Source organism: Podarcis muralis, chromosome 9 (assembly GCF_964188315.1).
Source record: "Podarcis muralis chromosome 9, rPodMur119.hap1.1, whole genome shotgun sequence".
Lineage (NCBI taxonomy): Eukaryota > Metazoa > Chordata > Lepidosauria > Squamata > Lacertidae > Podarcis > Podarcis muralis.
In genome coordinates, this window is record NC_135663.1 from 80436682 (window position 1) to 80464046 (window position 27365).

Below are 27365 nucleotides of genomic sequence, written 5' to 3' on the forward strand. Positions count from 1 at the left end.
TTTTAACTGCACTGATATAAACAGGGATGGCTACACATGGCCTGTGGGATGCATCCAAGAGGTTTTCTATGCTTTCTCATGATCCCCTCATTTTGTGTGTGTTTTTCTTACTTAACAGCTGAGTTTGTGAAGCCCTTTCTATGTCCCTCCTCCCATATTTTATTGTTCTCCCTTATTTATACAAGAAGCAATGTTCAGCAATCTCACCCATCTCCCACAGAAGCACCAAACATTAGTTACGTTGCATTGCATTCATCTTTTAAGTCCTTTCAATTTCAAACAAAGGCATCACCCCACAAATCAATGTTGCTTATGTAATAAAACTGGCCTGGAGCTGGTGAAATTCCTAGATGGGAGATGTGGGTGTGCAACCTCACATGTCACCATAAGCTCCTTAGAGGAAATGTGGGATGTGTGTATCTCAGAATAAACATACATCCTAGGTCTGCTGCGGCTTTGTGTTGGGAATTTGTGACGATTATAAAACAACCCACTCTATTTTTCTAATGAATGAGGTATGATGGAATGAAATGAAGAGTGTTTTAAGACAAACTTTATAAAAGTGTTATTTCACACACTGACAACTGTTTGAGGTTATTATATGTGGGGGACAAATATACATGGATGACATGAAGATGAAAGATGCTGAAAGACAGAAGAGAATCTACATAGCAAAAAGAGCTGCCTATATACAGCCACCAATATCATATCACGTGTGTAACAAAAACATGAATTTATTTTGGCTTGGTAACAGATTTTGAAGTGGAATTTAGCAAGGGATACTTCTTAACTATGACATGCATGTATACAATCTTTCACACAAAAATGGCTCAATATTTGCTTATATATAGCAACACACACATTACCTCCCCGTAACTATGTCTGTCATCTGTCAAATAGCTGATATATGGAGAATAGGAGATCATATCTGGACGGTCTATGTTATAGATAGCTTTATCCTTAGGAAGAGCAGCCAAATCTCTGTAATCAAGGATTTCAACTCCAAGTTTTGCCTAAGAAATAGAGGGGGAAACAGCTGTGAAGAGGCAGCTTAGAAAACAAGTATCACAACACGTTTGAAAATGAGAACGTACGGAAACTTATGAGATACTCATAGGCGCCGACTCCATGGGGCTTGAGGGGGCCCGAGCCCCCTCAAAAATTCGTTTGGGGGGGCTCCGCCCCCCCAATAATCTCCGGCGCCCCTCCAGCAGAGCGCCATCGCCGCCCCTCCCCCAGCCCAAAATGCACAGGGAGGGGCGGGCTGCATGCCTCCTGCCCTCCCTCCCGAGCAAAAGCTCCACCCAATTTCCTTTGGAGCTGATTAATAGGCGCAGCACGCTCTCCCCTATTCGCTCACGAGGAGGCGGCGCCACTTTATTTGCATATTCATGAGCTTATTTATTATTCATGAGCTTTCCCGGGCCCCCCCAATATTTTTTATAAGTCCGCGTCCCTGGAGATACTCCAAAAGGGACAATTTCATCTACTTTCTCTTCGGTTGCTATGGTACAACTAAAAGTTACACTTGAATTGTTGGTCTCTGTCTTTGAAATGTTTCTATAAAGCCACTGAGGAACAGCATAGAGAGGCATAGTGTGGTGTTACCAGTATACCGATAGCACCCACTTCGTGTTTTTCCTTTTCTACTGATCCGGGATACCGGTAACTATTGGGACACTGAGTCATTGCCTAGAAACTGGTGTTGTCTAGATGGGAATAACAAGCAATTATGACAGTCAAAAACAGAAACTATGATGGTCGGAGACCTGCTTGATTGTATTTCTGTAGACAGACACAGTAATAATATTTGCATATTATTGTTTCTTAATATTTGCTTTCAAAACTAATTCCCTCCTGTCTGCTCTTCATTGCTATCAATGATTTTCTTAGTAATTTCCCCCTGTAATGAAAGTACTTACATAAATCACTCGACTTGGGGAACCTGAAGTATTTGAAGCAGGTACTGAAATTATACTCTCAGATGATGTTCTAGTTTCCTGGAACTGAAAACATGTAAGATGAGTATTGTTGAGTAATTATTAAAGGAAAACATAAAATAAAATGTTTTGTACCTCAATTCAAAAAGTAACAGTTCGAAAACCCCTGCCCTGTTGAAAATTATTTATCTGCACAAGCCTAGAATTTGAGTTTAGCATTTCATCCCAGTTCTGAGTTTCAATAAAACTGCAATGTAATGCTAAACTGAAATTTTGTTGTGGGAAATGTGTGGTCCCCCAATTGTTGTGGGCCCAAACCCCCCATTATTCCAGTCAGCACTGGCCGTGCCAAGGAATGGGGGCAGCTGAGTCCAGCAACATCTAGAGGGCCACAGCTTTCCCACCCCTGGTTTGAAGCAATTGCGTATATACATATAGGTAAGGGTATAAATGACCCCTGGACAGTTAAGTCCAGTCAAAGGCAACTATGGGGTGCGGCGCTCATCTCGCTTTCAGGCCGAGGGAGTCAGTTTTTGTCCACAGACAGCTTTTCGGGTCATGTGGCCAGCAGGACTAAACCACTTCTGGTGGGGACACCATGATGGAAGCCAGAGTACATGGAAACACCATTTACCTTCCCGCTGCAACAGCACCTATTTATCTACTTGCACTCTGATGTGCTTTCGAACTGCTAGGTTGGCAGGAGCTGGGACAGAGCAACCCCATCGCAGGGATTTGAACCGCTGACCTTCCAATTGGTAACCCCAAGAGGCTCAGTGGTTTAGACCACAGCGCCACCTGCTCCCACTACACACCCACCCTTCCATTTAGATGGAGAACCCTTTTACTGGTTTGTTATTCATGTGCTATTGCTTATCATAATTCCTTAGTTCAGCACTGCTGTAATACATGTTACTGGGCCATTTTGCAAACTCCTCCTTTCTGTGCTAGCAGCTTAATTGTGCAGATGTTTTCTCCTCCTCCTTTTCTTCATGTGGGCATGTGATAATTTGGGAAATCATTTGCTGATTTAGGATATTTATCCATTACTGAAAACATGTGATCTTAGCTTTGGAAAATGAAAATTACCGATTTTTTCCAGTATTGTGTTCAGTTCTGTCTGCCTGGAAATGAGGTAACCTACTGTCCATGCAGGACTGCTTTCCCTCTTACTTGTTAAGAGAACTCTTAACAGAACAATTTAATACTGGCAGCCTGACAGGAGTTAGACCTGGCCTCTTGCTTTATCCTGAAAATATTAGGTAAATACTCAATTGCTTCAGAACTGTAAGTTTTTTTTGACAGTTTAAATGGTTGTCATGATAATAACAATAGTATCCCACCCATCTAACTGGGTTGCCCTAGTCAATCTGGGCGGCTTTCAACAAATACAGTGGTACCTCTGGATGCAAACGGGATCCGTTCTGGAGCCCTGTTCGCATCCTGAAGCGAACGCAACCCGCGTCTGCGCGTGTCGCAATTCGCGGCTTCCGTGCATGCGCATGACTTCATTTTGAGTGTCTGTGCATGCGCGAGCAGCGAAACCCGGAAGTAATGCATTACTTGCAGAGCCCAACCCGAAAATGCTCAACCCGAAGCTACTTCAACCCGAGGTATGACTGTATAGAAGCATAATAAAACATTCAACATTAAAAACTTCATGATACAGGGCTGCCTTCAGATGTCTTCTAAATGATGTCTATTTACTCATCTCCTTGACATCTAATGGGAGGGCATTCCACAGTGTGGGTGCCACCACCGGGAAGGCCCTCAGAGCTAGACCTCAGTGTCCAGGCGACGGAGGTGGAGACGCTGCTCCAGGTATAGAAGTATTTTATTTCTAAAACATTTCAAAAATTATTTCCCTCACCATTCTGAAATATTTAATAAGTGATCTCTTTCTAATGGAAAACTTAACAGAAAAAACCCTCAACTGCACCCCCCTGCATTTCCCCCTAAAATTCACAGGTTGGTTTCTGACATACAGAATTGCAGAGGCTAAAGAATTCTAATAGCCTGGTTGTTTATGACAATCAATGGAGCACATTTGAACTGGGAAGGGTTTTACCTTGGCTTTTTCTTCAGCTTTGGCTGCCTGTCTGCAGGCGGGATGCCAGATGGAAGCCCCTGAAAATAAAAAGTCAGCACTCTAGTTAATTCCTGATATTTCTAACAGTTTTCCCCGAAATGCTCTATTTACTGGTGAGAGAGAGAGAGAGAGAGAGAAAGGGCTCATTCAGATTTCTGTTTGTTCCATGGTTTTTTTCCATTTGTCCCATGGTTTAAAGTCACAAGTCCAGGGAGGTTTTGTTCCCTTGCTTTCCCAATGAAAACCCGCTGAATTGCAACAAATGTCAACCCAGAGAAAACCTGATTGATGTTTGTTCCGATTCAGCAGTAAACAAGATTTTTTTCCAGGGAAAGCAGTGGGTCAAAAGAAAATCCTCTTGGACTGTGCCTAGACACCACAGGATAAATGCAAGTCTAGATGAGTCCAGATTGAGTGAAAAAGATTGTGCAAAGCCATGCTTTATATGTGAAGTGCTTTAGTTTAGAGGAGGTATGGTAAAAAACATATGTGGTATGTTCAAGACACAATACTTTAAAAATGGCTAGAATCAAGATTAGATTAACCAGTATACTAAATTAGATGCAGAATTAGTGGTGACTCCTCCTACTCTAGTTGAATTCTTTAAGCAATTCCAAGTGTAGACAATGTAGCTATCATTTTACACTACCCATAGCTCAAGACATAAACGGGTGTACAGATATCACAAAGCTACAGATAAGCAACCATATTCTGAACTGCAAAATTTCTTTAAAAATGCTGCATCTTGGACATTTACATCTCCTCTAAACTAAGACCATAGTGCTCTGCCTATCATAGCAAATCCCCAATAAAAACAAAACCAGTTACAACAATGCTGGCTGTTTCTCTATGAATAAAGCTCAGCAGTGCCAGTAATTCCAATCTGCTTTTCCTTTACCTTGAAGATACATCTCTTCTCCTTCTGCAAACATCTGGTTGCACTTGATACACAGTGCACAAGTTGGGTGATAGTGTTTTTCTCCAGCCTGTTGGGAGACAAAAGAGAATAAAGATGAAGGTGTTGGCAACTACTACATCCAGATCACTCTGTAGTTGAGAGAAGGCTAAAGGAGGGGGTGCTAGTTAAAGCAGTCACCTCCACTTCAACCTATGAAACTGAAAGAATATGTCATGTGTAATCCCCAGTGAAGCATGCAAGGCATTTATTTTAATTTTATTTTACTTTTATTTTTTTAGAAGATGAGTTTGGATTTGATATCCCGCTTTATCACTACCCGAAGGAGTCTCAAAGCGGCTGACATTCTCCTTTTCCTTCCTCCCCCACAACAAACACTCTGTGAGGTGAGTGGGGCTGAGAGACTTCAGAGAAGTGTGACTAGCCTAAGGTCACCCAGCAGCTGCATGTGGAGGAGCAGAGACGTGAACCCGGTGCACCAGATTACGAGTCCACCGCTCTTAACCACTACACCACACCGGCTCTCTCAGGCAAGTCATTTTAAAGTAGGCATTTGAGCAAGTTGATGCTTGAGGGGTAAGGAAATACCAGTTTCCGGAAAGCGAGTGTCAAAGACTGACAAAATATAAGTGTTTCAGTTCTTGTAACTCAAGCTTCCTCAACCTCGGTCCATTAGATGTTTTGAAACTACAATTCCCATCACCCTGACCACTGGTCCTGCTAGCTAGGGATCATGGGAGTTTTAGGCCAAAAACATCTGGAGGGCCGAGGTTGAGGAAGCCTGTTGTAGCTCATGAATCAAAGGTTAGTTCTCAGGGAGTTTCTTCTTAGGACACAGACATTAAGGGCAGAGAGTTGCCTTACCTCCAGAACTCTTCCTGTGATGTACTTTTCACAATTGTCACATCTTATTCCAAATTTAGCATGATAGTCCATTTCACAATATGGAACACCATCTCTAGAAGAAAGATGATATCCATGGATCATTTCAACTACAAATGTCAAAACTGATGATTTAGTTGGAACATTTTATAATTGTATTTATAGGGAGTCCTAGCAGTTCCCTAGGTGTGGCTCAGTTGATAAGAAGCAAAGTTATGTGTCCCAGGTTGATTTAATAACACCATGCCATCAAAGACTACAAATGAAATAAACTGCCCAACTTTTCTGCAGCACATTATTATGCATAATGAATCAATTAATCTACTGACGATTAACTGTTCAGCTGTGAGGGTTGTAAAGTAACCTTTTACCGTATACTTCAAATGCATTAATGCACTGCACTGGCTCAATACTTTGGGTGGTATCCAATGCTCATTATTCACAGATTAGACCCATTCAAGTTAATGGACAGGAGTATAAGATATCACCCACATTTCCTTTGCCCCATGATTTCTTTCTTCTTCTTTTGTCCTGTCACTTCCCCTGGGAAAACCTGCTGTTTACAACTGAATCAAGACAAAGCTCCATCAGATTTTTTGCAGATTATTGTTAGTTGTGATTTAGCAGTAAACAGCAGGTTTCCTGGGGGAAGCAATGGGACAAAACTAAAATCTTTCAGACCCATTGCTAGATTTCTAGAAGTGTAGATGAGCCCTAACTTAGGTTCCTTAAGTTCAATGGGTGAGTAAGACTTAGTTGAATACAACTGTAAGCAATGCAACCACTAGTTTGTGAAACTGCTGCTTATAGCATCCTAGTCTTTTTGAAGAAAGCTGTAGTCATTTTATATCCTGCCTCCTGGGCCAGACCATCTTAATGTGTTCCTCACGCAGTTACAAAGACCGATGATCGCAACTTCACCAGGTAATGAAAATGACAAATAAGGGAAAAGCTGCTGTGTCAGCAACAGGGCTAAAAGTTGAGCCCTACTCAAGTCAATACGTAAATGCCCTACATGCAAGTCATACATGATCTATGGCAGGTATAGGCAAATTTGGCCCTCCAGATGTTTTGGGACTACAACTCCCATTACCCCTAGCTAACAGGACCAGTGGTCAGGGATGATGGGAGCTGTAGTCCCCAAACATCTAGAGGGCCAAGTTTGCCTATGCCTGATCTAGGGAAAGTGAGACTCCACCGGAATCCCAAGTCTGAATTCATTTTCCAGCTGCTGGATGGAATGCATGGCAAAGGTGGTAGCAGTTCTATGTATTGCTGCCATTTTACCCTCCCATTCTAAATGCCACATTTGTAAAAGGGCACTGATCAACTGGAGGATGTCTAGGGGAGAGTAACCAGGAAGATGAGGGGTCTATGATGAATGATTAGAGTTGGATATGTTTAGCTTGGAGAAGGAAATATTAAGGAGAAAGATGAGAGCCGTCTTCAGATAGCTGAAGGGCTGTCATTCAGAAAATAGGGTAGGTCTGTTCTGTTGTTCCTGATGGCAGGACTAGACCTAATGAGTGGAAATTGTGGGGAAGAAACTGCTTGGGAGATGGTGGGCTCTCCTCTGTTGGAGGTGCTGAAGCAGAGGCTGGTCAGCCACCGGTCAAGTAACCTGTAGTTGGGTCCTGCATTGTACGTCCTGCATTGACTAAGGGGTTGGTACATGCCTGACAAGGTCACTTCCAATTCTGCAATTGTCAGGTTGGTGCTGATCACTTAGCTAGAAAAAGGTGTACTAAGACAGGATTGGATGCCTCGTTCTGTCAGGTCTTGATGATACAAACTAGGTCAACCTCTTCATCCAGGACCATGTCCTGGATTAAAGCTGTTTTATTAATAACTGACCTGGCATTTAGCAGCAGCAGCTGTAGGTAGGGTGGGTGGGGAGTTAACATGGCATTGAGAGATTCTGGAGCTAGCTTCCCCATTCAGTTGTGAGTAGGCAAGCTAGCAGGAAGGATGTGTGCACTGTGAAAGCCACGTAAGTCTCTGGAATAGGGTAAAAACACTCAAATAGTCACAAAATTATGGGAAGTCCAAGGCATGTTAAGAAATGACAGAGGAAATCAGGCAGGCGTTCCATGAGACTTAGTGTGTCCTTTGTTCACTAGGCCTGCCTAGTGAAAAGTGTTTGACATTCCACAGAGTCATTCATCACATCATGCCAACAAAACACATTTTGACAACATAGCACTGAAAAGTGTCTTAAGAGAAGATGGATCCACTCTATCCAACATACTTGCTGATATATTCAGCATTCAGAAGTTTGCCACATATCTTGCACTTAAAACAGGACAAGTGCCAGTGTTTGTCCAAAGCAACCAAAGACTGTCCATTTTTTATTTCAGAGCCACAATTCCCACAATCTGCAAAAAGAAGAAGAAGGCACAAATGACTTTGAAATGTAAGCAATATATTTTATGAGTCATTTAAGAGGCTGTAGAAAAACAAATGCATCCCCTGGGTTTTGGACATGTACTCAGGATACACAGCCATGGCCAGGTTTCAGAATAATGATAAATACTAGGGCATTTGGGAAATTTCAGGAAAAATATACAAACACATTATATCTCTAAATTCTGCCCCCATTCAAATTGATAGTTGTATTTTGTTCGTAGGATGCAAGCATTTTGTCTAGTTTTACTATTTGGGCATTTCTTTGCCAGAGAGAGATGAAGACGTGACTTCATTGATTCTTTCCATCTTTCTAATGCTTCTATTTAACAGCCTGGATTTGGGAGGCAGGGATTTGTGCTGTGTCTTTTGCAGATTTATTTCTAACACATTCACTCACGTGCTCAGCCCAGCTAAAACCAACAGAGGCTGCACTTGCTTTGCTGCCCACTTCTTACTTGCGTCAGCAGATTGCCTGCCTTGAGCAAATGTGGTTTGCATTATCTAATTTATGCTTGGCATTTTAAAATTAATTTTCAATACAAATAATAAAACACCAGATTAAATAAAAGCTATGCAAAGAACTGCAACATCCTGAAATTTCCAAAACACATTAAAAACAAGTTAATTTATCCGTATGTATCCATAAAGAGATTTTTTAAAGAAAAAAGCCTATTTTGCCTACCTACATTTATTCTAAACTAATCAGAGAATAGTGATGCTGCAGCTGGAGCACTGGGGCCACAATGCAAAGTTTTTGCAGCTGTCAAAAAACGGCCGCTATTTCAACATCATATTTAAAGTAATGTTACCTTTGTAGGTTCAAAAAGTATAAAATGTCCCATCTTTCATGAATTAAACTAAAGTGCTCTCTTCAAAATCCTGCATGACAGGGCAGAACCAAATATGTGCTAACATTTCCAGCTTATATCCCAGAGACAGATAAATACAATGAAATCTATGATGAAGCCAGGTACCCCTATATTTCAAAAACTTATACTATAATGCTGATGCAGCCAGTCTTGTTAATGTGTTAATACAGATCCAAGGCCATTCTTGATACGATGTGTTCTGCCTTTTTTGAAATATAAAACACACACCACTGAGGGGATTGTTGGGCTTCAGACTCAAATCACTCCTTAGTGGCAGAACTTGACATGGGCCCTGCCCTTATCTCTCAGTTACAGGTTGCTGTGTTGAGGGGGGGCGAGGGGAGAACCACATTCCTCTTTGGAGGAAAAATTGGGGAAGAAAAGTAATAAATAAATGAATAGTTTAGATAAAAGATGAAAGTTCTGAGACTCCCAGTTTCATTTTACCATTGATTTTTTGTTTAAACAAATAATGCTGACATCAATATTCACAAATATTCAAACTTTAACAGAAATTCACATTTTGCCACACAAGATTTATTAACTTTATCCGTTAAGATTTGAGACTTCTCTTGATTGATTTGATCTTGGCATCTCATGCATGAAACCATATAGATTGCGAAACAGTGCTGCATGGCATCAAAAGCTATCAGATATCATTGCACGTCGATGGTTAAATCCTGTCAAAAGCTAAATATTCCAGCTGTCACATATTATCAAATACTAGCTACCAAATATTAACTACTGAAATCAAAGCACTGGATATGAAATAGAGAAATCAAATATATGATGAATAGTCAGTTAATATTAAAATATTCAGAGCACATTCATGGAACTATTTAACATGAAACTGGAGACTGAAGAAATGAATATTAGCGAAATTTGGGGGAAAACCATTTTTCAAAAGCTCAGTCATATAATTTTTTAAATCTGCTCTTACTTCGGAGGACTGGAAAATTGCTGTTGCTTCCAGCAGGTGGCAGAGAGCATTTCTGACAGATACAGTCTTTGCCATTGAAAGTTACACGGTCCCCAGGAGGAAAAGGTTGCCTGCAGCAAAAGAAATCAAATGCATTAGAAAATGAAGAACCTTGCAATGTTTCAACTGCATTTCTATTTTTATAAAAGGGACTCCTTTACTTAGTTTCAGCTCTTTTATCATTCATTTCCAGCTGGCAAATCTGACCAGTGACTTGAAAGCTCAGCATTTAAGAGGCGCCATTGAAGAAGAATGCTTACTTCCCTTTGGGAAAGAACCGAGGTACCATAGCAGCTTAAAAAATATTCTTCTCAAAATACACATCATCCTTTTGCAGAGCTTTTTTCTGAAACAAGAAATTGACTGATAACAGAACATACAAACCAAGGCATACTGGGCTGAACCTATTTAGAACTGGCTGGATGAGCCATATCCCAGCAAAATATACAAGAGCCACATTGTAGTTCAGCCTCTGTTGCCAATGCATCTCCACCCTAGCAAACACTCCCTCCACAGATGCTCCTACCTCACTCTCCATCCTGCAACGGAAGGATTCTGTTTGTTCTTTCTCCCTCATCTAAGGGCCCGTTCACATCTGCATTTGTCACATGATTTCTAGTATTATGCATCAGAGGTCTGAGAGGGCCCCCCCCCCCCCCGCTCGGGGTCCCACCAATTTCCCCAGGGAAACTGCTGCTTATTGCTGAACTGGAACAGACATCTAACTGTGGAAAACCAAAATGAAAACTTGTTCCTCATCTGAACTGGTCCTAAAATAGCTCCTGATGTGTCTTCCTGGGAACTGTGTTGGGGGAAGTAATGACTCATTTTCTATACATCAAAATGATTGTTTTCGGATTCTATGGTTTTTTGATCATGTGGTTTTCTGATTATCTGGTCTTCTGATTCTCTGACTCTTTTCCACAGGTGGGTGGAGCTGGAGACAAAACGAAAAGTTGACTATTGATTATAGGAAGAATGAATGGGAAAACACAGGGTTTAAGGGGTCTTTCACCAAGTAAAATATGAGGCAAAGATCAAAAGTGGGAACACCCAGCTCCAAACCAAACTAAAAATGTGGCAAAGAGGTACAGACTTAAGGGGAAGTGTGGCTCTCTCTGCTCTTTTCACTGCTCAGTCCATCATCTAATTGTTCTTCCACAGACATACTTAAGTATCCATTGCGTATTCTACAATATTCACTTTCTAGAAGTGACCAGCAGCTTCATAGAACTCAAAAACCAAGTTTTATCCCTCTCAGTATAACAGCAGGGTGATCAAGAATGGTGAAAGGATCCTATAGAAATCTCATTGCCACAGGCAGAAAAAATGTGGTTTTTAGAGGGAGCCTAACCATGTCAGAAAAGTAATGCAGGCAATCAAATAATGCACACAGAAACTCTGATTCCAATATCTGACTAAAACCAGTGGGGATGGAATATTAACCAAAACATTAATTCATGGCAGCCATCTTGGATTCCATTGACAAAGCCAACTTTGAATGAAGCAAGCAGACAAATCATGTTTCCAACATCATAGTCCCATTTGATACAATTGCTAGATAGCTAGATAGTCTCTTGTGTCTCAGATTATCTCAATGAGAAAACTTCGAATGGAGATTGCTCATACAAGATTTCCCCTCAAGAAAGCATTGTATTGTGAGCGTTGAGAGCAATGAAGCACAGAAAGATAAATCATGTTTCTTTAAGGAGGCTCACGGCCAACAGACAAAGTATCTTTGGTACCCCAATAAAGCCATTTAAAATAGTGTGGTGTTGTGGTTAGTGTCAAGACTAAACCTGGATTTAAATCTGGGAGAGGAGGCTTTAAATCCCCACCTGGCTATGAAGCTCACTGAGTGACCTTGGGCTGCTCACTGCCTCTCAGCTTAATTTACCTCACAGGGCTGTTGTGGGGATTAAAGGAGAAGGTGAGACCTATTTATTCCACCTTAAGCTACTTGAAGAAAAGGTTGGCTATAAATACAGTAAATACATAAAAACTGGTGAAAACCTATGCACATTTCACAAGTGCATGAGTGAGTGTCATGATCCCTGAAGATACAGCATGGAGGCAGGCATGAGCAGAAACTTCCTGCGTCGTCTGAGGCTGTCACTCGACATACAGTGGTACCTTGGTTTACAACAATAATCTGTTCCAAAGGTCCGGTTGTAAACCAAAACAGGTTGTAACCCAAGGGGCGCTTTCACCAATGGGGCCTCCCCCCCAAAATGGGTTGTAATCCAAAAAAAAAGGGACACGCACTTCCAGGTTTGACTTGGTTGTAGTCCAAAGCGGTTGCAAACCAAAGTACCACTGTATCTCCAGCATTGTCCATGACACCTGCAATATCTCCAGAGACCTTAATGGACATATGGAGATGCCTCCTGGGCAGGGAAGCCACACTAGCTGCTGCTGCCGCCGCCGCCACCGCTTCTTCTTCTTCTTGCCAGCAGAATATTAAAAACATAATAAAACATTTAACATTAAAAACCTCCCTAAACAGGGCTGCTGTCAGATGTCTTCTAAAAGTCAGATAATTGCTTATTTCCTTGACATCTGATAGGAGGGTGTTCCACAGGGCGGGCACCGCCACCGAGAAGGCCCTCTGCCTGGTTCCCTGTAATCTCACTTCTCGCAGTGAGGGAACCGCCAGAAGGCCCTCAGCGCTGGACCTCAGTGTCCAGGCAGAACGATGGGGGTGGAGACGCTCCTTCAGGTATACAGGACCGAGGCCGTTTAGGGCTTTAAAGGTCAGCACCAACACTTTGAATTGTGCTCGGAAACGTACTGGGAGCCAATGTAGGACTTTCACACACCGCAAGGCCTGCAGTGTCAAGGAAGCCTCCAGAGATCCTAGGACCCACTGGAGAATGGCAGGTTCTTAGTTGGGCCAAGGGCACCTGGAACAGCTCCTGGAGCAAAAAGTCCAACAGCTGTCAAGAGAGGAAATCTGGTGAACAGAAGCATTCCTGGAATTGAACTAGGTCAATTCTCACCATCTCATTTTTTAAAAATAAAGGTAGACGTTAAAGCTTCAGAGAAATAAACTCACCTGCAAGCTACACACACAAAACAATTTGGATGGTAGGTTTTCCCCAGTGCTGAAACCACTTCTCCCTCAATAAACTGATCACAGCTGAAGCACCGTGTCCCATAGAGGCGCTGATAGTCCAAAGTACAGATATAGTCTCCTTGTCTTACAAAAAATCCTCCTTGAGCCAAGTCACATCCGCATGCTGTGGGCAAAACACGACACAATAGATGACAAAAGAAACTCCATCAAGACAAGGTGGAAATTTAAAATAACTTTATTATGTTTATCTTAAGGTACAAGTAACTGAGAAATAGTATTTTGGATTTAGAAACATAGTATTTGAAAGATACAGTAAGGTATGAAATAAGGTAACAATTTGCTGATATCTTTATTGTAAAGAACGCAGGGTTCGGGAGATGTGGGGAGGTCCAGTTGGATTTGTAAAAATGATATGGAAGGTTGATTTTTTCAATTTTTTCCTTTTTCTTTCTTCGCTTTTTTCTTTTTCTTATATGTCTACATTTCTGGCTTTGTTTATGAAAATACAATAAAAATTTATTTAAAAAAAAAAAGACAAAAGAAACTCCATCCCTAAGAAGGCAGAGCATCACTTATTGAGTTATTTTAAGCTGTACATGGCTTTTTCCCCCTCACTAGATGCCTAAAGGTCTTTATACCTTTTACAGGTACAGCGTAACTCATTGTAGAATGAATAATGCTGATATAAAACGTATTTTCTGGACTTGTCCCAAAATAAAGAAACTCTGGCACATAGTGATAAATGAAATATAAACTGTGACAGGACATGTACTGGTTATCTGTTTTGGATATACTGAAGACTCAATATACTCAAACAGTGATAAAGAACTGAATCCCTGCAATGGATTTTAGCACATGGCATGTTGCTGGAATTTTTTTTAAGGACTTTTCCATCTGTGCCTTTTCAGGCAGGTAAACTCCCAGGAAAATGTTTCATCTTTGCTTCATCTCACGAGGGGGTGTTTGCTGTGGTGGCACTCCAATTGTGGAATGCCCTCCCATCACAGATTCGGCTGGCGCCAACCCTGATGGGTGTAAATGCCTATTTATTTACTGAGCCATTTGATAAGTTGAGTGGAGGAGATGTTTTATTGCTCCCACAGCACTGTGATATAATCCGATTTACTGCTGCTGTGGTTTGGGTTTTTTAAGGATTTTTTTGAATGCATTATATACTTTTATACAGTAGCTCACTCTGAGACTGGTTTTAAACAAAGAGCATATTATAAATCACTGAATAACTCATCCTCTGGCTGGTGTCCTGCAAATGGCACCTCCTCCCTGTGTAATCTGAAACACCCTTACTTTACGCTATGTTCTTATGCAGGCTCTCTCAGATTACACACAGTAGCTTTTAGCAAATTTATTTATAGACTAGCAAGCGGAGTTGATCTGGTATATACCAACTCCTGTTATTAACTCACACATGGCTTAGCATATTCCTTCTTCTTTCTTTCTGTTAACTATGGAATAGTTTGTTTCCAGTCTTAGAATTTTCTCAGTTGGTTCTGATAATAACGCTATCAGCCAACTTGTCTGCACATGCATGTGGTCTACTCATGTGAGCAGTATAGCCTGAGAGCTGTGAGCTCACACAAGATCACAGCTCCTTTCCCTGCATTTTTGACAGCTCCATTACAGTGTTCACACAAGTAGTACGTGTGCTTTTTACATATAAGCATTCTCACTGTGGGGGAATACTGTACTCAACATTTCCCCAAACCAGGCAAGACTAATGGGACCTTCAGCAGAGGATACAGCAATTTAGACTGGGGAAAGGGCTAAACATCTCTATTATCAGATTAGCAGCCAAACACTGCTGTGTTGAAGAAGAAAACTGCATTGAAGAAGATCACAGGTCTCCTATGCCATGTGTAAATTGAGGCCCAAGGCTGACATTTGGGGTCGCCCAGTGTGAGAAACTGCTTCCATTCTCCCAGAAGCAATGAGCTAGCAACCACAGTGGCTCTAACTATCCAGTTACAGAGGCCTTTGAGATTGCTTTCTTTTTTCATTCTTTCCATAGCCACCCAGTGACTGTTTTAGGGGGTTGGAGGTGTCCTTTAAAAAAAAAAACCACCCTGGCATATACCAGCAATAAAGAATATCAAAACTAATGGAAAAATATTCATTTGGGGGATTCAGGCAAGGCAAATTCATTCAGGCACATGAAGAGATGAGTAAAATCTAGGAAATTCACTCTATCATATCCCTGTCATTGAAGAGATGACAGAGTATCTATTTTGCTCTAAGAGAGGCCTGGTCAGCCTGGATTCAGTGTGTACAACAGTAAGCATGATGTACCATTCAAAGCTATGATTGTTGTGAGCGAAATGCCAAACCAAATCCCTGAAACACCAAAGTGCCTGCCCTGCAATCTCTGTTAATCGCCATTTACTTCTTCCTCTCAATTACTATTTATTATAATAACCTACTATAAAAAGTCAATAATAAGAATTGATTGCAGATTGCCATCAGGCTGCACATCAACATTCTCCTGTTTGCCATGAGTTGACTAATAGTTGTCTAGAAGCATAAGGAATATGAAAACTTTACTGCCCTGCTAGCTCCTGAAATAATCAATGTGCATTGTATGAGAAGGAACACATCAACTAATTTGAAGCTGAGAAAAACAAAGCAAAAAAGTCTGCAAAAGTTTGAAGTCACCCTGCTGATGCACAAACTGCACCTGGTTTTGGTAGCTAATCATATTAGCATAGCAGCAGTGAAGTCCAATACTACCACAAACTACTCAAGAACAGCTGCTGACCTATGGAAAATGTGAGTCTGATTGCACACAATAGGATGTTCTTCTGAATAAACATGCATAGGATTGCAGTGTTAAGAGACGAAGGGAGGGGATGCAGAGCTACCATCTCTTGCAATTACTTGGCAGTGATGAAAGCACTCTGTATGTGCTCTGTAGGAAGAAATGATTTCAAAATCATGATCAGGGCAAATAATTGTTTACATTAGTGTTTCCGCCCATTTAGTACTTCTCATGACTACGATCATCTAAACAACTCATATAAAATGTTATAAAATGTGGCTTGCTGCAAATGTGGGGAGATCTGCGATATGTTCACCTGCCCATTATCAAAACAAAAGATGGAAGGGTAGACCTAATGGTCTACTCCTAACTCCTAACCTGTGGAGTGACTCTATTCTTCAGTCCTTCGAAAAGAAAAGAAAAAAACCCAAATGTTGGGCTTTCTGTGGGAAGAAAGAAGCAGCACTGGGAAAATGCAGAAGGATTACAATGTCTATCTCCATGAAACATGAGGGAATGGTGTATGGTGATTCCATGCTAAATATCTTGAATGAAATAAAATGAAATATGGCTTAATGCTCAAAGCCTGATTTCTCATAGAGCAATGCTGCAGAATGTTCACACCATCCCTCTTTCCTAATTCATGAACAGGTGGGAGAGAGAAAATAATGTCCACCTTCACTCAGCAGATCACCAGCAACTCTGAACTGCTCAAGTTTTGCAGCCACCTGAACTAGTCAAGCAAACCCCAAACAACCCAACCAACAAGGAAAATACTGATGCTTCCAAAGCTTGTTACTGCACTCCAACTTTGGTTGGGGTGGGGTGGTTCTACCCCCAATTGGGCCGTGGGGAGCTTAGGAATGCCAGGGTGGGGAGAGAGAATAACAAGAAGCACTGGGTGGATAAATTCCTGCCAGCCCTCATTCACCTTCATCTTCCGTTTACGTGAAGATGCCCTTTTCCTGGAAATGAGGAGAGTATTCACTAGTGGTCTCTCCTTTGTTTTGCAGGCAGCAGGAGTGAGAGAACGGTGCAAATCCATGTGACTTGGCACCCGCGTCACATGGAGGAGGATGAAAGACAAGAGCATGCAAGTGCATGACAGTGTCTGGCCATCCTTGCCCCATCTTACAGGAGAGAAGCTGCCCCCCCCCCTCGTTTCAGCGGAGGAGAGGAGAATGGCCTCTTTCCCTCACTTGGAGTTTGGGTACGACAGCACCAATAAGGGAGACTTTTGTGCTGGTTGTGGGCTACAGAAGCAGGGGTGTTCACCACTGGCTAGAAATATGGGCACCACTGTAAAATGGGGGCGTATCTTTATGGCAACTGTTGGCATGAATTAAATTCTTCCTCTCTCCTCAGCTGCCACAGTCTCAACAGAACATTACACCTAACAGACCAACAATATGGATTTTAAAACATTACTAAGTACCATAGACATTTTTAAAAACAAACTACTTAAAATTAGCATCTTTCCCATTCCACACAAAAATACAAATTGAGCCGGCATACAAATTCCATGGAGACTAACTTATTAGAAGTTAAGACAGAAGCCTGTGACCCTCCACATACTGTTGGACTACAACTCCCATCAATCCTGTCCCTTGGCCAAGCTGGCCAGAGCAGACAGGAGTTGAAACTCCAGCAATATCTGGAGTGTTCTAAGTTGCCCAGCCCTGCTGTTATTACCATGTGCCAACTGTGATTTGTCCTTCTATATATGGAAGGCCAACTCCCACTCTTACCAAGTTGGGTGCAGGGGCCAGTAGTAATATCATTCCAACCTGGAAGATGTGGTGCTATGACCAGTGCCTACTGCTGCTGGCTACTGGATCAATGGGTTGTAAGGGAATGGTGCCAATGATGAGAGGAGGCCCTACGTGGCGATATTCAGGAGCTGAAAACCTCCGTCTGGGAGGGACACCAGCCGTGGAACTGCATAGGAAAATGGCTGTTTGCTACAACAAATAAGCTGGACCATTTATCAAGGCCAAGCTGGGGCTGTGAGTGAATCAAGGCCTTGACTGCAAAGATTCCATAGCTGGAACCATTAAGTTGTGACCCAGCAGTCAGTCAGGCAGAAGTACCACTCTGCAGGGGCAGGGAGGCTAGACAGGGGGAAGCACAAGTAAGGAAAAGGTTAAACATTTATCTTAGAGGACCACTTTCCTACTCCTCAAAGCTTGAGATGTTAATTAGATTTTTTTACAAAAGTGGTAGACCTTTATCACAGATCTTCTCAATCTGCTCCACTTCTTTTATCTTCTCTTTTGTTTGCTCTGGTGTATGCATTTGTCCGGTGTGCAGTTTGTTGTCATCGTTGTAAATAAAACAAAATGAAGTGCCAGTTGATAAAGGTGCCATGGGTGCCAGCACAAAATGGCTGCCATGGACAACAACGAAAAGAGGTGCTGGTATTGCATACTGATGTCTCCCATCACAGAAAAAACACTGCATTTTGCGTAATATCTGAAAGTGCCTTTTTAGACAGGCAAAGTTATTCTAGGATTACAACATACCAGAAGAGAACTGCATGTGCATTTCTCTGCCCATCTCAATGTTTTTTACACCTCTTTAAGTTTCCATGCCCATACATAGCCGACAATATGAAAAGTAAATTCCTACCTTTGCAAACAAAACATTTAATATGGAAATACTTCTTTTGTACTCTTAGCACCTCTCCTTTGCATGGATTCCCACAATTATTGCAGAGGATTGCAGCACCAGAAGGCTTTTCCAAGTGGCTGTGCACAGCCTGTGGCTGAGAAGCTGCAAGAAAGAAAGGGTCTGCCCGTTAGGACAATGCAAACTTTAACGAGCACGCCCCAATGTGAAAGTGGTGTGACGTCACTGTGGCATGCAAACATGATCCTAGATTAAATATCTGCACATACAATCAAGTACAATACCAGAGAAATTAATGACTACAAGTGCGAGTATTTAGGAAGCAAATAAAAAAAGATATATTTTACACCATTTGGTGTGACTTCAGTGCTTATATAGCAAAATCAGATCCCAACAACATACCAGTATTGCATTTATATGGGATCAACAATCTTCAGAGTACAGATCCATTTGATGAGTACAATGAATTGTTATTTATTAGACATTTGTGTGCAGCAACAGATCAAATGATCTCATGTTTATTCTATTTTTAAATTTTGTTTTAATTAATTTATTAATCTGTGTAGTTATGATCAATGGAAGTATTATGGAAAGTGGTTCTGGATTTTTTTCTAGCTGTTTGCAATTATAGATTCTAGCTGTTTGTAATTATATATTTATTTAAGGAAGTTTCTTTTGAAAGTGAGAAGGAAAGACTTTACCCTGACCTTTATTCTTTTCTAAAATAGGATTATCAGAACTGCAGGCCACATTCAGACAATTTCCAAAACTATTTTTCATTATTAAATGATATTAAGGGAATACTTCTGACCTTAATTTAAGTCTGTCCCATATTATTCATTTAGAAGTTATTGTGTATGATAGTACTTGGTTGATTTCACCACCTTTATGAACACAAACTGAGCATGGATGGTGCCAGGGGAGGCAGGTGCTCCCCCCCAAAAAAGGAGCTTGCTCCCCACTTACCCCCTCATTTGCTGGACTCCTGTCATTAACACATACTGTTATTTTCCTTTCAGAGATCTTAATATGTGGCACACAACACCCCCACCTAGAAATATGCTTTGGCACTTCTGCGCCCCACCCAAAATTTTTTTCTGATGCCACCACTGAAACAGAGCTGTGTTGTGTCGCTTATCATGCCTTCCTATTGTGTTGCACAGCCAAAACAATGCTTAAGGTGTCGATCATGGATAGGCAAAGTAAGGCCCACGGGCCGGATCAGGTCCAATTGCCTTCTGGATCCGGCCCACGGACGGTCCAGGAATCACCGTGTGGATCACCAGCGTGCGCGTTCTTTCCCTCACATGGTGGCAGTGCCTCCTCCCTCCCTCCCTCCTCCTGGCTTCTCCCCGCCCTGCCTAGAGGAGGAACGGGGCTGGGCTTTGTTGTGCCAGCAGCAGCAGCAGCAGCGCTCGAGCGGGCGCCATTTTAAGCAGCCCCTCTCCGGAGCCCTTTCGCACGCCGCTCATCATCTCACTGCCACCGCCGCCAGCCCCTGCTGCTCGCAAGACACAGGTAAGCTGCCACTGGGGCTCGTGGTGCACTTGCATCATTTTCTTTTTTCAAAATATGGTCCGGCCCCCACAAGTGGAGCGGCCCCCTGCTGAAAAAGTTTGCTGACCCCTGGTGTTGACGGACAGTACTTTGTTTGCAAGTATTCCCAGCTCTTTCCACCAATGCCAGCATGTGCAGTGTGTCAAGGGGAAAGATGTTGTGAGTGGGTCTCCCCATCTGCCTAAGGCGACTGGCTCCTTTCGTGTCTGGTTGGCTGACCAGGGACCAGTGTGGCTGAACTCTGGGGATGTGCTGGAGGGTGATCACACACCCCTAGATGAAACTTCCCTTCTGGTTTATGCTTGAAGGAGAGCAAATCTAAATGTGGTTGCGCAGTAAATCAATCATTTGATATAACCATGGGATAAAAATTTTGGATCAACCCATGCTAGCTACAAGGGCCAAGAATATCATCCAGAGTGTTCTTCACACGTGGGCTGTGTCCTGCATCTTGGCGTCCTGGAAGACCCCTGGAATCACTGCAGTTTGGTCCAGTGAACAATTTGCAGTGCCTTAACTCTGTGGACAAGGATTGCATGCTTTTTGAAAACTTTTTTCACATCAAAACTCAAGGTAACAAAACCACGGACCGCAGCAATAAATCACTGAAGTAGAGGATCAACACTTAGACATCAAGATCTCTTTGAGCAACCTGGGCCCAATCACTTTAGATCTGAACTTACACTCTATCCATTTTTTCCAGAAATATCTATTAAGTGGTTGAGAAAAATATGTTTTCCCCTTGAAGTGCAAATTACTCCCTTTGACCTTCTGGTTCTCTTTTTGTTGGTTGAGATTAGGCCTGGGGGATGTATTGATACACCACCCAGGACTGCTATGAGGGGCAGACCAAGATGGCGGCTTCACCCGGCGGCTTCCCTCTGCTACCAGCTCCACTTTCAGTATCGGGCTGCTGGAAGCAGAGGGACAGCAGCAGCAGTTTCACCTCCATCGTGAAGGTGAAGCCACCATCGTGCTCTGCCCCTCATCTCACAGAGAGAGCAGCAAGCTGCATCACCAGGCCGATACAGCTTGTGGCACCTTCGGCTTCTTTAAAGAGCTCCCACCCTCCAGCTGAGCAAGACCCAGTGCCTCGCGCGGCATGAAAGCTATGCAGGATTACATCTAACGCCCAAATTTTGGCTCCATCATTTCCAGTATTTACTATTTATAAATGGATTTCAAATCCAAGTATTGTATAACACAAATAGCAAACTCTTGAGAGCCAAACGGTAAAAGATAGGAGACGAGCATATAAATGACCTAGAAAATAGTTCCACATTTTATTCAAGGTTTCCAATTTCAAAAATACAGGCTGTTCTCTATTTGAGAGAATTCATTCATCCACAAACACTTGGTCGGTGATGCAAAGTTATGCTCTTGGCCAATAGGAAACTCCTAGATAAACATAACTTCTGTTCCTGCTAATGCAGATGTCAAATGTGGTTGGTTGCACTGGGAGACGCAAATATACCCCTTGATGTGTAAATGTCTACTTTCTCTTATTTTACCGCCCTTATTTTAGTGCTATATTATAAACCAGATATAGATAATTGTGGCATTCCAGTTCAAAGTCTGCCAGCTGGATCTTAAGTGTGTTTCCTTAGAAGTGAACAAGCAGTGAAATGTGGCATTTGTTAAATAAACCATGAAGGTACTGTGTTGGTGCTATCACTGCTATCAGCACCTAATTTTAAGTAGTCAGCACTGCTCTTGGCACATGAGGGTCTTTCAGTGATGCTGAATCTTCTGCAACCAGCAAGAAAGAAGTGAATGTTCCACACACGGCATGCAACATAAACACTACTTTCCCCACTATGCTCCTCCATGCCCATTCCCACTGCAAATGAAGAGTGAAAGGCACACTAGTAGGCCAACACATGTGAATACTCACTTATTATTTTTGTTTTATTTGTTTTTTATTAGCATACGTGCACTTTAACATAAAAACAAAGCAGAAAATTAAATAAACTTAAGAAACAGCAAGGAGGAACGATGCTACGGGAGCAAGATACAAGCGGATAAGTCATGGAAGCTAGGAGGGTAAGAGTTGGATTTAGCCCTCTATCAGATTTTTGTCCCACCTTTCCTCTAAGGATCTCAGAGCAGCCCTCTCACAAGCTGTTTAGACTGAGAACCAGAAACTGGCCAGAAGTTATCCATATTCTGGATTATGTTATGTTTTTATAGATTATGTCTGAATAGGATGAGAGTGTTGGAGATACGTGCAAATGTGTATGTGAACCCGGTCTTTGGGTGGGTGTTTGATTTTCGTTGTTGTGTATACTGTGTATATACGGACAATGACAATAAATTTATCTATCTATCTATCTATCTAAACTCGGTGACAAGGATCTGAGCTGACATCTCCCTGGTCCAAGTCCAACACCCTACCTGCTTCCAGCGGTTCTCAACCTGCGGGTCCCCAGATGTTGTTGGACTACAACTTCCATCATCCCTGAGCTCTGGCCTTGCTAGCTAAGGGTGATGGGAGTTGTAATTCAACAACATCTGGGGACCCACAGGTTGAGAAAGGCTGCAGACTATACTGCTTCTTCTCCCAAATATCTGATCTGCATAATTTAAAGCTTTTTGAAATGGCGCCACGGGTGCAGATCAGGGAATCGCAACCATACAACCAGGAAAGACAGGCAAAACCATTCAGGAAGGTGGGATTTTGCCGCCCGCTTCACTTCTCTGCCAGGTGAAGCAACGGCAAGTTCACACAAGCAGAGGCGTAGCGTGGGGGAGGCAAGGGGGACCCATGGCCCTAAGCGCACATTTTTGAGGGGGCGCAATCAGGCACCCCCATGACAACCATGCAGCCCTGGCAGCTGAGACGTGGCGGCAGGTGGGTTGGAGGTGGGAGGAGGCAGCGGGCAAGGAGCCAGTTGGGAGAGGGCTCTGTTCACCATTTGCGCATGTGCCCTCGCCCCAGCCGTGCACAAAACTTGCCCCGACCCAGGTGCTGTCAACCCACACTGTGCCATTGTACACAAGGCTGACCTTTAAAGCCCTAAATGGCCTTGGCCCTGTACTGTATACCTGAAGGAGCATCTCCACCCACATTGTTCAGCCCTGATACTGAGCTCCATCTCTAAGGGCCTTCTGGCAGTTCCCTCACTGCAAGAAATGAGGTCCAAAGGAACCAGGCAGAGGGCCTTCTCGGTGGTGGCACCCACCCTGTGGAACACCCTCCCATCAAGGAGATCAACAATTACTGTACTGCAGATGACTTTCCATAGACATCTGAAGGCAGCCCTGTATAGTTTTTAATGTTTGATGTTTTACTGTGGTCTTATAATTTGTTGGAAGTCTGTCTGGGGCAACCCAGTCAGATGTGTGACATGGAAATAATTTATTATTATTTTTAAAAATTGGACTCAAAAGTCAGGGGTGGGGGAATCACCAAAAATGGGAGGACACAAAATGCCATGTTTTATCAGCAATGTCATTTGTAAGAATTTGAGTGAACACATGACCTCAATTCCCGAGAAATGGAGCAGGGTGGAAGCAGTTAAGAGTGCATTACAGTGGTACCTCGGGTTACAGACGCTTCAGGTTACAGACTCTGCTAGCCCACAAATAGTGTTTCAGGTTAAGAACTTTGCTTCAGGATGAGAACAGAAATCGTGCTCCGGTGGCGCGGCAGCAGCGGGAGGCCCCATTAGCTAAAGTGGTGCTTCAGGTTAAGAACAGTTTCAGGTTAAGAACGGACCTCCGGAACGAATTGAGTACTTAACCCGAGGTACCACTGTACTCCTTTTTTGGCGGCCCCAGGTAGCAGCCTCGATCATCTTCGCCAGCACTGCCTTCCGCCGCTCACGCTGGAGAGCAGATACCTTCATTTCCATGAAAATCGATAATCCGCTTTTCCTCCAGAAGCAGCCATCCAAATGCAGCAAAAATGTGGAAAGCGACGAAGACGCCGCCGCCTGACCGAGAGCCGAGCGGCAGGGCAAACCAGGCGCATCCTCCGCCTTCCCCGCGGCTCGCTCTGCAGCAAAGCCACCGCGGCGGCCCCGCCCTGAAGCCGGGGAGCCTGGCCGGGGCTGCTGGGGGGGGGGGCGAGGCGGAGAGCCCCGGAGCCCCGCGGCCCCCAAATGCGCCAAGCGGGCGCGCCTCGCCTGCAGCCCCGGAGCGACCCTGCCCGCCTCGCCCGGGCGCCCGCGGAGGATGCTCCGCCGCCTCGCTCCCAAGCCCGCCCGCCCGCCCGCCCGCCGCATTCTGACGTGACGGGGGCGCCGCGGCGAAGGCGCTTTCCTCCGGCGGCCAAGGCGAGCTGCCCTCTTCCCGCTCCAGAGCCCTCCGCCTACCTGTGCCGGTGCTCATGGCGCGCCTCTTCCCCGCTGGGTTGCTGCCGCGGCCGCCGGGCTGGCGACGCGGGCATCCCCGGCAGGCAGGCACCTGTGGCGCGGCTGGCCAGGCTCCGGCCGAGGCTCTCCTGCGGGACGAGGCGCCGGCCTCCTGCCTCCTCCTCCTCCTCCGCCTCCTCCCCGCGGCTGGGCAGGCGCGGAAGGCGGGGCGGAAGGCGGGGCGGAGGCTCCGGGACGGGCGCGCCGCTCTCGGCCGTCCCCGCTTTGCCGCCGCCGCCGCCCTCCGGAGCGCCTACAGCCCGCCGGGGCCGGAGGAGCCAAGCGCCCGGGGCTGCGGCGGCGACATGTCGCCGGGAAAGCGGCAGTCGTCGACCCGGCGCCCACTTCTGGTCGCGCGGAGAAGACCTCGCCAAAGAATTGCTGGAGCCGCTGCATTTGGGGCACCCCCCCCCCCGCCGCACCTTCATTCCCCGTGTCTGGGAGCGCGGGACGGTCTCCTTGGGCCGGGCGCTCTTTCCTGGACGGTTGCTTTGGGGCGCGAAGCCCAGTTCCTTCTTCACTCCTACATTGTAGAGTTGAAAGGGACCCCCAGGATCATCTAGCCAAACCCCCTCCAAGGCAGGAATCTCAACTACAGCGGTACCTCGGGTTAAGTACTCAATTCGTTCCGGAGGTCCGTACTTAACCTGAAACTGTTCTTAACCTGAAGCGCCACTTTAGCTAATGGGGCCTCCTGCTGCTGCAGCCCCACCGGAGCACGATTTCTGTTCTCATCCTGAAGCAAAGTTCTTAACCTGAAGCACTATTTCTGGGTTAGCAGAGTCTGTAACCTGAAGCGTATGTAACCTGAGGTACCACTGTAAAGCATCCATGATAGATGGCCAGCCAACCTCAGCTTCAAAAACGCCCAGGAAGAAGAGCCTACCATTTATATGGACAGTTATTGAAATGTGAAATATCTTTGTCAAAAAGGAAGCACTAGGCCAGATATAATGCCATGGTGGGGGGAAGTCTGTCCACTGGCTTTATCTGGGATGGCACAAAGCTGAGTTGACCTGGGGTAACTGATAAACACCTTTGCTTTCCCAACTTTTCATGTTGGCGACACACTTTTTAGACATGCATCATTTCGTGACACATTAATTCGGTTTTACTGGCAAAGCACTTTCCAGACCCCAGAGGAGAGCAGGGAGCGTTCGCACGACACACCTACACACTGCAGCCAACACACGTACGTGTTGTGACACACAGTTTGGGAAGCTCTGATGTTAAGAATGCTTGTGCGTCTCAAAGGGAAGAGCCTCCAGGTCATGGAAACGTATGATCTGGGTAAATCAAGTCTCGTTTTGGACATGCAAGGGGATATAATGCTGATTCCTCACCAAGCCTTCTCCAATACGTTCAGTCCAATATGCTTTGCTGCCTGAGCTGGAACAGTGGATATTCCATCCCTATGTCAAAGTACACATTACTCACTCAGGGCTGGCTGATTCATTTTGGTACCTGAGGAGAAAATCCCTCCTGCTCTCTGGCAGAAGAAATATAACAGTGATGCATTAAATAACAATTTGCTGTTCTTTCGTGGCAACTAAAATCTGCAGAATGAGGCAGTTGACCAAAGCAAGTCTCCGGCTGGATTAAAGAAGTGTTTCGGTTAAACACGTTGCAAACTTTGTATTAGAAATCGGGTTAGCAAAAATGGAACTCCACAGCGCCATCTGGTGTCACAGTGTTAGAATGCATAAAGAACGCATAAAGTGCCTTTTCTTTGCCAATGTAGCTGAGTCCTCTGTCCCTCACATCCTGGCTTCTTTTGGTTACACTTAAGTGTGACAGTAGGGACAGAGTGGAGCAGAACACTGGGAATATTATCTATTTAACATCTTGATGACTTGATACCTGTTGTGGTGGACAATGGCTTGTCGACAGTTGAGCACTGATTAGCTGTTATTCCACCTTTCCCTCAAATATGATCAGCATTCTCCACTACCTCACATATTTGAATATTTGAACCTTTATAGGCCCATGACCACAAGTAGAAGGGGGAGGCCCTGCATATTACCCTCTAACACCTCCAGAGTCTAAAATTATCAAACTTTGCTTCTGTACATCCTGTGCATATGGAACGGGATCCATGTTATATATGCTGTTATATTCCAGGGCCAGATAACAGACTAGCAGGCCCATTTTGCACATGTTGAAGTTTCCAGACTGTTTCAAAAAGTGTTCCCAGGTAGAGAGCGTTGTGGGAATCTAGTCCAGAGGAGGGTGGAGGCCCAACTTCTATAGGAAAAGCTGCATAAGAACATAAGGAGAGCCTGCTGGATCACGCCCATGGCCCAAGCACCCTGTTCGCACAGTGACTGAACAGTTGCCTGTGGCAAACCAAGCAGGATTCGACCACGAGGACACTCGCCCCCCCTCCTGTGGTTTCCACCAGCAACCGGCCACAGCCTCCAAAAGGCACTCTGTGTTTCTGCCAATTCCACCAGCACATCCAGGGAAGACCCTCCGGTGCCATACCTGTAGATGCACACCTGGCACTTCATCAGAAGTGTAACCGTTCCCAGAGCACAGCGATATCCTCACCCAGATTGTCAGAACCGCTAATAGATAGTATCTCTGCCTTATCAGAAGTAAGTTTCAGTATCTTCACTCACTCAATCCATTTCTAAAAAGATTTTGAGCTCTTAGGCGTAATATATATTCCTAAATTTGTACAATGACTATGCTGAAAGGCTATTTTAAGCAAGTTTCTGGGTGCTTTATTAAGAACTTGGTGTCTGAATCATCTCACTCAGGAGGAACAAAACCTTTTCTGTTGTTCCCTACGTTAAGTTGCTGGGGTGAGGAGATAATAGTGGCATTGTGAACTTGGTTCTGGGCTGATCGCTAATTCCTGGGCTCAGCGGGGCTCTGTCCCTTGCATCTGTCTCC

At 44.1% G+C, this 27365-nt stretch overlaps 2 protein-coding genes across 9 annotated transcripts in view; one reads left to right on the top strand and one right to left on the bottom strand.

The window, feature by feature from the left end:
• The window catches only part of ABLIM2 (actin binding LIM protein family member 2), a 53454-nt gene extending 28898 nt beyond the window's left edge, over window positions 1–24556 (bottom strand). For 7 of the 8 annotated variants that reach the window (XR_013394301.1, XR_013394299.1, XR_013394297.1 and 4 more), the window contains exons 1-10: window positions 24429–24556; window positions 18556–18699; window positions 13137–13320; window positions 10043–10152; window positions 8076–8202; window positions 5810–5903; window positions 4928–5015; window positions 4009–4067; window positions 1923–2006; window positions 867–1013 (exon numbers count right to left, since the gene is read on the bottom strand). Coding sequence is in view for 1 of the 8 variants with exons in the window: in XM_028743600.2 (XP_028599433.2) it covers window positions 867–1013; window positions 1923–2006; window positions 4009–4067; window positions 4928–5015; window positions 5810–5903; window positions 8076–8202; window positions 10043–10152; window positions 13137–13320; window positions 18556–18699; window positions 24429–24444 (1053 nt within the window). In the remaining 7 variants the exon portion in view is untranslated. The remainder of the gene's footprint in view (window positions 1–866; window positions 1014–1922; window positions 2007–4008; window positions 4068–4927; window positions 5016–5809; window positions 5904–8075; window positions 8203–10042; window positions 10153–13136; window positions 13321–18555; window positions 18700–24428) is intronic. The other variant, XR_013394298.1, reaches the window with a different exon arrangement.
• The window catches only part of PSMA4 (proteasome 20S subunit alpha 4), a 132946-nt gene that overhangs the window by 25948 nt on the left and 79633 nt on the right, over window positions 1–27365 (top strand). The gene's annotated exons all lie outside the window — the stretch shown is intronic.